The 13,134-nt window shown below is 37.7% G+C and overlaps 1 protein-coding gene across 2 annotated transcripts in view; it reads left to right on the top strand.

Annotated features, from left to right (window-relative positions):
* PTPRO (protein tyrosine phosphatase receptor type O) overlaps positions 1-13,134 on the top strand; it is a 128,076-nt gene that overhangs the window by 40,027 nt on the left and 74,915 nt on the right. For both annotated transcript variants that reach the window (XM_027129519.1, XM_027129518.1), the window contains exon 7: positions 2,210-2,406. In XM_027129519.1, coding sequence (XP_026985320.1) covers positions 2,210-2,406 — 197 coding nt within the window. The remainder of the gene's footprint in view (positions 1-2,209; positions 2,407-13,134) is intronic.

Raw genomic sequence — 13,134 nt, 5'->3', positions numbered from 1 at the left:
TAAAAATCTTTTTAGAGCTTCAGATATGATGTTCTGCGGAAATGAGTTATTCAGGTGTACTCTGTATATGCCTTTGATTTTAAAAGGATACTGGGGGCTTCCCTGGTGGCGCAGTGGTTGAGAGTCCACCTGCCGATGCAGGGGACACGGGTTCACGCCCCGGTCCAGGAAGATCCCACGTGCCGCGGAGCGGCTGGGTCCGTGAGCCATGGCCGCTGAGCCTGCGCGTCCGGAGCCTGTGCTCCGCAACGGGAGAGGCCACAGCGGGGAGAGGCCACAGCGGTGAGAGGCCCACGTACCGCAAAAAAAAAAATAAATAAATAAATAAATAAAAGGATACTGAATTTGTGTAGTTTTGAAGGTTTTACTCAGAGATAAAAATTAAAGTAGAAATTTACATTAGTCTCCCAATAGCCTCATGAAGGGAATATTTCTCTTATCCCCATTTGTCACTTGAAAAAAAATACTGAGTCACAGAAAGTTTAGCAAATTGGTGTCAGAAGAAGAATTAGATTCTAGAAATATTTAATAGCAAAGTCCATTTCCATGGAGCCTGCAGTGACCTATTATCTTGGGTTGATTATCGGGTCAGTCCTAATGTAAAGACATTAAGTGAGTGAATTCATTTTGCCTCCCCCCACCTTCTCTCTCCATGCCCCCACTACCCCAGTAATCATCATAACAGTAATAACACTTCACATTTAGATAGTTCTCAACACATTATAATCTCATTTGATCCCATCAACAGTCCTGTGAAGTAGACTAATCAGAGAGTATCATGATAAGTTATCACAAAGCCCCAACCCAGGAGACAGGAGTTCTAGGTTGGTTCCCAAACATTACTAGCTCTGTGACATTGGGAAGTTCATTCACATCTCTGGCCTCCAGTTTCCTCATCAGTAAAACAAAGCATTGAAAATCTAAAGTCCTTTTCAATCCTAACATTCTATGATCTGTCCATTTGACAGATGCAATGACTGAGATTCAGAGTAGTTAAGTCATTTGCCCAAGCTTGCATTGCTAATAATGAGCAAAACTGAGTTTGGGGCCAACTTTCCTATCTCCAGACCCATGCTTTTCACTCTTTCATAGTGATCCAGGAAGTTTTAAGCAGGGGTTAAGAGCATGGATTTTGGAACCAGACTTCCTATGCATGAATCCCAGCTCTACTTGTGCTATCTCTGCCTCGATTTCCTCATCTGAAAGTGAAATCAATCCTAGTACTTATCTCGTAGGTTAGTTAAGAAAATTAAAGGATTAAAATATGTAAACACATATAAACTTAGAGCCTGGCACGCAGGGAGTCCTACCACTCTTTGCCATCATCATTATTATTATCATTTTTATTGTTGTGTTTTCCCTTACCCAATTAACCATGAGCCTGGGACTGCCCTTCCCAACAGAGCCGCTTTCTCCTTCCCCTCTCTGGGGCTCAGGAATACAGCTTCCCATGAGGGAACTGAGAAATGTACACTAAGCAAATAAAAGAAGTTGCACATTTGCATTTTAACAATGCCTTTCAGGAGATAATAATCACCTTAACATTTCTTGGGTCCTCATGATGTGTCAGGCACTGTGCTAATAACCACTTTGGAAATTTAAGAGAACAAAGCTAATGGCGGGCACTTTCAGGGAGATATTTTATAATGAGGAGCCCACCGTGTCCTCAAATTATCAGCCAGGTTTCCGCCAGCTTCTATAATTGAGCCCGTCTGTTGCCTGTTTCTTCTCTAAGGTAGTCACACCCTGCCTCTTTGATCCTGCTGTCACCAAATTAAAAATTTTCCCATGATTGTAGTAGAGGCTAATTTGAATCTCAACATAATTATTTCTAGAGACTGAAGATCCTAACAGCAAAGGAATTCTAAATACTCATGAAATGCCACACTGCCACACATACTGTTTGTTAAAAGAGAAGTAAATTCTCTCTGGTGAAGAATTTACCAGAATAATCTCAGAGGCACGTAACAACTGAAGTGGAGCTTCTGTCTCTCAGTAGAACTGGTTTGGTGGCTGCTGCCAGGATGTTGCTTAGGTCAAAGGGGACGTCACCCAGTGGAGACTGTAGCTAAGCAGAGAATGTAAAGACCTACCAGCCTGGCTGCCAGTATTACTTGGAGTATCTCTGTAAGGACAAAAGGGAAACAACACGATTTTTAGAACTAGAATCTTGTACCTCAACCAGCTCTGCGTCTGATTTGATGTCCAGGTCCTTCAGGAGAGTGGATCGAAGAACTCACTGAGAAGCCCCAGCATGTGAGTGTCCACGTTCTAAGCTCAACCACTGCCTTGATGTCCTGGACGTCTTCCCAAGAAAACTACAACAGCACCATCGTGTCTGTGGTGTCACTCACCTGCCAGAAACAAAAGGAGAGCCAGAGGCTAGAAAAGCAGTACTGTACTCAGGTAAAGGAATTGGAAGGGCAGACTGGCTCACTCACCTCCTGCAGCCCAGCCTCGCGGGGGATGCAAGGGGGCCACCAATGGCAAGAAGCTGTGCTGAGGTCTCCCAGGTGCGTCCCTGGCAGTGTTACCAAGAGTGGGGGAGGAGCTAGGAAATCAATGCGCGAGGCTCTTCGATCACAGTCGCCTTCCTTTTCTCTCTTAGAACTACCATCTTCCTTTTACTTAATTCCTCATTCAGGAGAATATACTGCACATCTACGATGTGCCGGGTACTGGGATAGATGGTGGGGATCTAGACAATTCTTACACGTCTTGCTTTGGCTGAGTTTATAATCTAGTGAGAACAATGGTAAGTGAACATATAATTACTGCAGAGTATAAAATAAGTCCTAGGCTAAAAGGAAATGATCGAGAGGTCATATGAGCTCGCAGAAAGAAGGGCATGAATAAATATGGATTGGGGCAAGAGGATTTGGAAACTGCTCAGAACTTCCCCCAGGGGAGGAGATAACGAAGCAGAAGGTTTGGGGGAGGTTTTATTTGCTTGTTTTATTTTTTTTCCCATTGTTTCTTGTTATTTTAACTGTAAAATAAGGCATGCTCACTGAAAAAATAGTTCAAAAATTTAAAGTACATAAAGTGAAAACTACCCCCTCACTAATCATAACTGAAGAGTTTTGAAGGATAAATAGGCGTTAGCTGAGCACAAGTGGGGGGGGAGGGGCAAGTGGAAACACTTGGGAATCAGTAGTTCTGGGCGTGGCTATGGAATGAACACCACTCCTGATCTTCAGTCCTGAATGAAACCACCAGCCTGGGTCCCGGAGCAGACTTTGCTCTCAGATGCCCTAAATACCCACAGGAATCCTGGAGCCCAGTCCTGTTTTCCTAAAACCTGGATTTATTCTTTTCATAAGATCAAAGGTACTGATTCTTGGTGTCTTACAAACACAGTATTTTCTTGCCTAAAGGAAAAAAATTAAACTTTCAATTTGTGTGGAGTACAGTGGAAATATAATACGCAGTCAAAAAAGATGTTTGCTGTGTGAAAGCTATTTAGAGTGTTTCCATTTATCCCATGAAAATTAGGCATTTAGCGTAATTCAAAGGGTGAAAAATTTTTAATTAATAAGATGAATTCAGGAATCACGGCCTTTGGAGCTCTTGAAAGCCTTAGAGGGCTGAGATAAGCCCAACTTGAAGGTGAGGCTATCTCTCGGCTTGAATTAATGAGTAAATATGCTAAACAGTTCAGCTAGTAATCACAGCTCACTGAGAAGCTTATTAGCTTCCTTCCCTGAAGGTATGCAGCATGGCTGACTCTGCATTAATAGAAAATGTGTCCTGCCTGCAGGACATGACCTAGAACTTGACTGCTCTCAGGTGTGGTTTTTCTTGTCCCACCTAATGTGTAAGTTACGTATGTTAACATAGAAGCCAAAGGCTAAAAGTATAAATAGATATTGTAAATTATAAATGAACCAGAAAAGGCTGGTCTAAGTGCACTTTTTTTTTTTTTTTTTTTTTGCGGTACACGGGCCTCTCACTGTTGTGGCCTCTCCCGTTGCGGAGCACAGGCTCAGCGGCCATGGCTCACGGGCCCAGCCGCTCTGCGGCATGTGGGATCTTCCTGACCCGGGAGCGCGAACCCGTGTCCCCTGTACCGGTAGGCGGACTCTCAACCGCTGCGCCACCTGGGAAGCCCCTAAGTACACTTTGACAATGGCTTCTTGAAATGTAGACGTGAAGCTGTTAAGGATTATAGGCAAGGAGGCCAGTATTTGAAGTGGAGGGTGGAAACTAGACCACTAGTGCTAGGCGTTATCTCAATTACTGCAAGAAGATTGTGTTATTATTACATCATCATCATTATACACACACACACACACATGCACACGCACACACACACACATTTTCAAAGAAGGAAACATCAGTGCAAAAATCTCAAAAATTGGCCTAGATCCATGTACCCATTAATCAAAGGAATCCAGAAGACATTCTCGCCAGGATTGGTCTGACTTAGGTTATTTCTTGAAGCAAGCATTATCCAGAAAGAAAAAAATAATAACATTTCTTTAGTTCTACAGTCAGTGGTACGGTGCTATGTTAAACAGAAAATTCAAAACGCAGCTCAAAAAAGAAGAGTGATTCCAAAGCCAAACACAGATGAATAATTAATCACAATGTTTCACTCCCTTATACTTTCATTCTCCTTACTTTTCCTCTACCATCATCTCATCACCCGTACCACAGGATCATTGCTGTACCGATTACCTAGATCGTTCATGAGATTCGCCGCTATTGCCCCTGATCCTTGCCACAGCTTGATTGATTTCTGTGTTCTATAGCGGGTCCTGTGTGAGATGCTAGAAATAAGAACAAATTTGATTTGAACCTTGACTTCATGAAGCTTAGAATCTGGCCTTCCGTGTAGGTACATTGGTACCCCTTAATTTGAATTTGTCCTCATTATATATATGTTCATCCTGTCTGGTTTCTGTTTTGTGTGTGAGTTTATAAGCAAATGTTCGTGGAGAAGGGAGTTTTGTGATGTAACCCTTCTAACCACCATTGTAGTGCTATTCATTAATAAACCTACGTTGATCTGTTAAATGTAAAGCCAGTGCTCAATGTTTTATATGAAGGACCCAGTCAATTCTTTGAAGAAAGTGTGCTTCTGGCATTTTCTCCAAAGTCTCACACACAGTCGTGAACTTCAGAATTAAGAAGCATCATGTAATATATGGATGTGCATTTATTTTTATATGTGATCTGCTTGGTCCATAAAAGTTCGGTGACAGTTTATAGGAATGTATAATAACTAAGTGACTAAATCAGAAAGAAAGACCAATCGATCTATTAGCTTTATGAAAGAGGAAATGATAGAGCTAAGAGGCCGAATATTTAAAAGACCTGCCCAAAGTCACACAACTGATTAGTATCAGAGCTGAGACCCCAGCTCAAGTGATCTGACTTCCAGGCGAGTGTTGTTTCTGGCGGATTGCTGGTGATATACTAGGGGAAGGTCACCCTCACCGCTCATCTTGATAGAGTCAAGAGTACTGACTAAAAGCATAGACTCTAGAATTAAACAGACTTGGGTTTCAGACCTGATTTTAACAGCTTCCAGCTCTGAGTCCCTTTCTTTATAAATCTTAGCGTCTTAATCTGTAATGTAAGGAGAAGCATAACCTACCTCATAGAGTTGTAACAAAGATAAAAGGACTTGATGCTTAATGCAATGTCTGGAACATAGTAATGTGCATCAGATTGTTAACTTTTATTATTATGCAAACCTAACTGAATACTTTTTGTATCAAGGCAAGAAGATATAGAGGTTCTAGAGGTTCTCTGTAGAAAGCAGAGTAACTGTAATAAATGTACAGAAAGGGCTAATGGAAAGAGGATCACCTAGTATAGAAATAAGACCATTTCAGACTGAAAGGAACTCTCACCGTCATCTAGTTTAACCTCGTTATTTAACAGTCTATCAAATATTTCCTATGTTCTGTGGTACATCTTTCCTTCTATTTCTTCAGCTGAGGAGGGATAGGACTGGTGCCTAGCTGGAGGTATATTAGGCTGAACCGAATTCTCTGGAATGGAGAGTAAGCCAGTCAGAAATGAGAGAGAGAAAATATTGGATTGCAAAGATGGGGTGAAAATTAGGGGAGGAGTGTGGAGTAATCTTCTAGAGAATAAAGCACATGTTATTTAGTAAGTAGCATACAGGATCATTTCCCCTTCCCACCTCCAGTCCACCTCTAAATAAGTCCAGGATAAATAAAAAGGTATGAAGGAATAGAAGTGATATAGGTAGCTCAGCAAATATTCAAAACTTAGGGGGAAATTAGTTTATAATTTGTCACCAAGGTCTTGTGCAATATCATTTGCCTTCTCATGTTTTTAGTAGTGTAATATGTATACACATTGTTGGTTCTTATTTTTTTTAAAGGCAGTGTAATTTTCCTATGATGAACTTATTATGAGAGTATATTTAAGTGGTTATGATTCCAGGAAGTCATTTGAATAATTAAAATCAACAACTGCCTAAAATATTATCAAACCAAAGAAACTTTAACCTCACCCTGAAACAATCTACACTCTGTGTTATTCTAAATATTCTAAATGAGTGATTAATGAGCAAGGTTCGATTTGCAGGTATGTTCACATGTCTACAATGTTTGTGAAGTTTAAAAGAAAAGTTTGGAGTAATGTCGATAATATAATACCTATATGGTTCAATATCATATTATTTGTGTATATATGTATCAAGGAGGGCCTAGAAGATTGCCTGCCAAAAAGTGGGTAATGGTGAGAGGAGGACAGAAAGACTTCCAATTGACTTCATTTGCTCTTCTATGGTGTGAGCAATTTTTACAATGATCATTATTAGTTTTATTACTTAAAAATACATTCTAAAGAGATAAAACAGTACTGCTGGCTCTGCAAAACATGTGTTCTTATGCGTAGTTTGTCTCTTCAGGAAGTGCTCTATTAGATGAGGTGTCAAACTCTGTTTAGATGGCTTCCAGGAGAATCAAAATTCTAGAACATGGGCAAGAAATACTGACATGAGTGTAAATAGGAAAGAAAAGGTGGAAATGCTCATTTATTAACTCAGTTTAATCTTATTTTGATCAAGTTATTGGAAAAGAAACTTTGGTGTGCTGTTTCCTTACTTACATGTAGAACAAGTTGTACCAGTTCAAATTATACAATTTCTACTGTGTAGAATCATTGTTTAGTATTGAAAAAGTTTAACATTTATATCATATAACCATAACTATGTTTTTATAGTTTTATATAACATGTTATATATATATGTTTTATATATATGTTTATATATATGTTTTATATAAAATGTTTTATATAACATTTATATCACATAAACATAACTATGTTTATTCTTAAACTCATGATGAGACACAAAAAACTTACAGCATAGGTAGGTTGTCAACAATATTCTTCTTCATTGATTCATGCTCCTTTCTGTAGCAATTTTACAATTTTAGGTACTCGAGATGCCAAAAAGTTAATGAGTAGTAAGAGTTAATTTTATTGATACTCTAGTTTAAGGATCTAACACTCTACTAGGTATGTTACCTATAGTTTATCAATGAGGAAGTCAAGGTAAGAATTATAAAGAGATTAAAAATTACAAATAAATTCCCATGCTTACAAGGTGTGAAGTCAGGATTTGATCTCAGGCAGTCTAATAGAGAGCCTGTGTTGGTTCCACTAAGCAAAACTGTCTAAAATATCAGAGGCACTAACGGGCAAAGGAGCACATTTCTTAACCTATTAGTTAAACATCAATTCTTATGCATGCCAACATTCAATATTAATAAATACATTTTACTCATCTGTCTGTTCACACTACTTTTCTCTATATGGTATTTTTTCCATAGCTAGAAGATTTTTTAAAAAGGAACAGTAGAAGAGCTCATCTAAATGAGAGATGTTCTCTACAACATTATTTTATTGGGTCACAGTAGCCTTGCAAAGTGCTAACTGCTATTACCTTTTTTTATTGAAGTATAATAGATTCACAGTATTATATTACTTTCAGCTATATAGCATAGTGATTCAATAGTTTTTTAACATTTTTATTGGGGTATAATTGCTTTACAATGATGTGTTAGTTTCTGCTTTATAACAAAGTGAATCAGCTATACATATATATATGTATATGCCCATATCTCCTCCCTCTTGCGTCTCCCTCCCACCCTCCCTATCCCACCCCTCTAGGTGGTCACAAAGCACCAAGCTGATCTCCCTGTGCTATGCAGCTGCTTCCCACTAGCTATCTGTTTTATATTCAGTAGTATATATAAGTCCAAGCCACTCTCTCACTTTGTCCCAGTTTACACTTCCCCCTCCCCATGTCCTCAAGTCCATTCTCTACGTCTGTGTCTTTATTCCTGTCCTGCCCCTAGGTTCTTCAGAACAATTTTTTTTTAAGATTCCATATATATGTGTTAGCGTAGGGTATTTGTTTTTCTCTTTCTGACTTACTTCACTCTGTATGACAGACTCTAGGTCCACCCACCTCACTACAAATAACTCAATTTCATTTCTTTTTATGGCTGAGTAATATTCCATTGTATATATGTGCCACATCTTCTTTATCCATTCATCTATTGATGGACACTTAGGTTGCTCCCATGTCCTGGCTATTTTAAATACAGCTGCAATGAACATTGTGATACATGACTCTTTTTGAATTATGGTTTTCTCAGGATATATGCCCAGTAGTGGGATTGCTGGGTCATATGGTAGTTCTATTTTTAGTTTTTTGAGGAACCTCCATACTGTTCCCCATAGAGGCTGTACCAATTTACATTCCCACCAACAGTGCAAGAGGGTTCCCTTTTCTCCACGCCCTCTCCAGCATTTATTGTTTGTAGATTTTTTGATGATGGTCATTATGACCAATGTGAGGTGATACCTCATTGTAGTTTTGATTTGCATTTCTCTAATGATTAGTGATGTTGAGCATCCTTTCATGTGTTTGTTGGCCATCTGTATATCTTCTTTGGAGAAATGTCTATTTAGATCTTGTGCCCATTTTTGGATTGGGTTGTTTGTTTTTGTGATATTGAGCTGCATGAGCTGCTTATAAATTTTGGAGATTAATCCTTTGTCAGTTGCTTTGTTTGCAAATATTTTCTCCAAATCTGAGGGTTGTCTTTTCGTCTTTTTTATGGTTTCCTTTGCTGTGGAAAAGCTTTTAAGTTTCATTAGATCCCATTTGTTTATTTTTGTTTTTATTTCCGTTTGTCTAGGAGGTGGATCAAAAAGGATCGTGCTGTGATTTATGTCATAGAGTGTTCTGCCTATGCTTTCCTCTAAGAGTTTTATAGTGTCTGGCCTTACATTTAGGCCTTTTATCCATTTTGAGTTTATTTTTGTGTATGATGTTAGGGAGTGTTTAATTTCCTTCTTTTATTCCAGTTTTCCCAGTACCATTTATTGAAGAGGCTGTCTTTTCTCCATTGTATACTCTTGCCTCCTTTATCAAAGACAAGGTGACCATATGTGTGTGAGTTTATCTCTGGGCTTTCTATCCTGTTCCATTGATCTATATTTCTGTTTTTGTGACAGTACCATACTGTCGTGATTATTGTAGCTTTGTAGTATAGTCTGAAGTCAGGGAGTCTGATTCCTCCAGCTGCATTTTTCTTTCTCAAGATTGTTTTGGCTATTAGGTGTCTTTTGTGTTTCCATACAAATTGTGCAATTTTTTGTTCCAGTTCTGTGAAAAATGCCATTGGTAGTTTGATAGGGATTGCATTGAATCTGTAGATTGCTTTAGGTAGTACAGTTATTTTCACAATGTTGATTCTTCCAATCCAAGAACATAGTATATCTCTCCATTTGTTTGTATCATCTTTAATTTCTTTCATCAGTGTCTTATAGTTTTCTGCATACAGGTCTTTTGTCTCCTTAGGTAGGTTTATTCCTAAGTATTTTATTCTTTTGGTTGCAATGGTAAATGGGAATGCTTCCTTAATTTCTCTTTCAGATTTTTCTTCATTAGTGTATAGGAATGCAAGAGATTTCTATGCATTAATTTTGTATCCTGCTACTCTGACAAATTCATTGATTAGATCTAGTAGTTTTCTGGTAGCATCTATAGGATTCTCTATGTATAGTATCATGCCATCTGCAAACAGTGACAGTTTTATTTCTACTTTTCCAATTTGGATTCCTTTATTTCTTTTTCTTCTCTGATTGCTGTGGCTAAAACTTCCTAAACTATGTTGAATAATAGTGGTGAGAGTGGGCAACCTTGTCTTGTTCCTGATCTTAGTGGAAATGGTTTCAGTTTTTCACCATTGAGGACGATGTTGGCTGTGGGTTTGTCATATATGGTCTTTATTATGTTGAGGTAGGTTCCCTCTATGCCTACTTTCTGGAGAGTGTTTATCATAAATGGATGTTGAAATTTGACAAAAGCTTCTTCTACATCTATTGAGATTATCATATGGTTTTTATCCTTCAATTTGTTAATATGGTGAATCACATTGATTGATTTGCATATAATGAAGAATCCTTGCATTCCTGGGATAAACTCCACTTGAACATGGTGTATGATCTGTTTAATGGGCTGTTGGATTCTGTTTACTAGTGTTTTGTTCAGGACTTTTGCATCTATGTTCATCAGAGATATTGGCCTGTAGTTTTCTTTTTTTGTGACATCTTTGTCTGGTTTTGGTATCAGGGTGATGGTGGCCTCGTAGCATGAGTTTGGGAGTGTTCCTCCCTCTGCTATATTTTGGAAGAGTTTGAGAAGGAGAGGTGTTAGCTCTTCTCTAAATGTTTGATAGAATCCCCTGTGAAGCCATCTGGTCCTGGGATTTTGTTTGTTGGAAGATTTTTAATCACAGTTTCAATTTCATTGCTTGTGATTGGTCTGTTTATATTTTCTATTTCTTCCTGGTTCAGTCTCGGAAGGTTGTGCTTTTCTAAGAATTTGTCCATTTCTTCCAGGTTGTCCATTTTATTGGCATATAGTAACTTGTAGTAATCTCTCATGATCCTTTGTATTTCTGCCGTGTCAGTTGTTACTTCTCCTTTTTCATTTCTAATTCTGTTCATTTGAGCCTTCTTCCTTTTTTCTGGATGAGTCTGGCTAATGGTTTATCAATTTTGCTTATCCTCTCAAAGAACCAGCTTTTAGTTTTATTGATCTTTGTTATTGTTTCTTTCATTTCCTTTACATTTATTTCTGATCTGATCTTTATGATTTCTTTCCTTCTGCTAACTTTGGAGGTTTTTTTGTTCTTCTTTCTCTAATTGCTTTAGGTCTAAGGTTAGGTTGTTTATTTGAGTTGTTTCTTGAGGTATGATTGTATTGCTATATACTTCCCTCTTAGAACTGCTTTTGCTGCTTCCCGTAGGTTTTGGGTCATTGTCATCTGTTTCTAGGTATTTTTTTATTTCTTCAGTGATCTGTTGGTTAGTTAGTAGTGTATTGTTTAGCCTCCATGTTTGTATTTTTTACAGTTTGTTTCCTGTAACACAACCATAGTGTTGTGGTCAGAAAAGATACTTGATACGATTTCAATTTTCTTAAATTTACCAAGGCTTGATTTGTGACCCAAGATATGGCCTATCTTGGAGAATGTTCCATGAGCACTTGACAAGAAAGTGTATTCCTTTGTTTTTGGATGGAATGTCCTATAAATATCAATTAAGTCCACCTTGTTTAATGTGTCATTTAAAGGTTGTGTTTCCTTATTTACTTTCATTTTGGATGATCTGTCCATTGGTGAAAGTGGGGTGTTAAAGTCCCCTACTATGATTGTCTTACTGTCGATTGCCCATATTATGGCTGTTAGCATTTGCCTTATGTATTGAGGTGTTCCTGTGTTGGGTGCATAAATATTTACAATTGTTATATCTTCTTCTTGGATTTATCCCACGATCATTATGTGGTGTCCTTCTTTGTCTCTTGTAATAGCCTTTATTTTAAAGTCTATTTTGTCTGATATGAGAATTGCCACTCCAGCTTTCTTCTGATTTCCATTTGCACAGAATATCTTTTTCCATCCCCTTACTTTCAGTCTGTATATGTCCCTAGGTCTGAAGAGGGTCTCTTGTAGACAGCATATGTACAGGTCTTGCTTTTGTATCCATTCATCCAGTCTATGTCTTTTGGTTGGAGCTTTTAATCCATTTACATTTAAGGTAATTATCGATATGTATGTTCCTATTACTATTTTCTTAATTGTTTCGTTTGTTATTGTAGGTCTTTTTCTTCTCTTGTGTTTCCTGCCTAGAGAAGTTCCTTTAGCATTTGTTGTAAAGCTGGTTTGGTGGTGCTGAATTCTCTTAACTTTTGCATATTTGTAAAGATTTTTAATTTCTCTGTCGAATCTTAATGAGATCCTTGCTGGGTAGAGTAATCTTGGTTGTAGGTTTTTCTCTTTCATCACTTTAAATATGTCCTGCGACTCCCTTCTGGCTTGCAGAGTTTCTGCTGAAAAATCAGTTGTTAACCTTATGGGGATTCCCTTGTATGTTATTTGTTGCTTTTCCCTTGCTGCTTTCAATATTTTTTCTTTGTTTTTAATTTTTGATAGTTTGATTCATATGTGTTTCAGTGTTTCTCTTTGGGTTTATCCTGTATGGTACTCTCTGTGCTTCCTGGACTTGATTGACTATTTCCTTTCCCATATTAGGGAAGTTTTCCACTATAATCTATTCAAATATTTTCTAAGACCCTTTTTTTCTCTTCTTCTTCTGGGACCCTTATAATTCAAAAATATTGGTGTGTTTAAGGTTGTCCCAGAGGTCTCTCTGACTGTCCTCAATTCTTTTCATTCTTTTTTCTTTATTCTGCTCCCTGGCAGTTATTTCCACCATTTTTTCTTCCAGCTCACTCATCTGTTCTTCTGCCTCAGTTATTCTGTTATTGATTCCTTCTAGAGTATTTTTAATATCAGTAATTTTGTCATTCATCACTGTTTATTTGCTCTTTAGTTCTTCTAGATCCTTTTTAAATGTTTCTTGTATTTTCTCCATTCTGTTTCTGAGATTTTGGATCATCTTTACTATCATTACTCTGAATTCTTTTTCAGGTAGCTTACCTATTTCATCTTCTTTTTTTTTTTTTTTGGTCTTGTAGGTTTTTACCTTGATCCTTTGTCTGTAACAAATTTTTTTGTTGTTTCTTTTCTTTTTTTCTTCTTTTTTTTTTTTTTTTTTTTTTTTTTTTTT

This window comes from Aethalodelphis obliquidens, unplaced genomic scaffold (genome assembly GCF_003676395.1).
Source record: "Aethalodelphis obliquidens isolate GAN/ISIS:26980383/991018 unplaced genomic scaffold, ASM367639v1 scaffold36, whole genome shotgun sequence".
In the NCBI taxonomy this organism is placed as follows: Eukaryota; Metazoa; Chordata; class Mammalia; order Artiodactyla; family Delphinidae; genus Aethalodelphis; species Aethalodelphis obliquidens.
The sequence above is the reverse complement of the archived record's forward strand: the minus strand, read 5'-3'. Positions and strand labels throughout refer to the sequence as shown.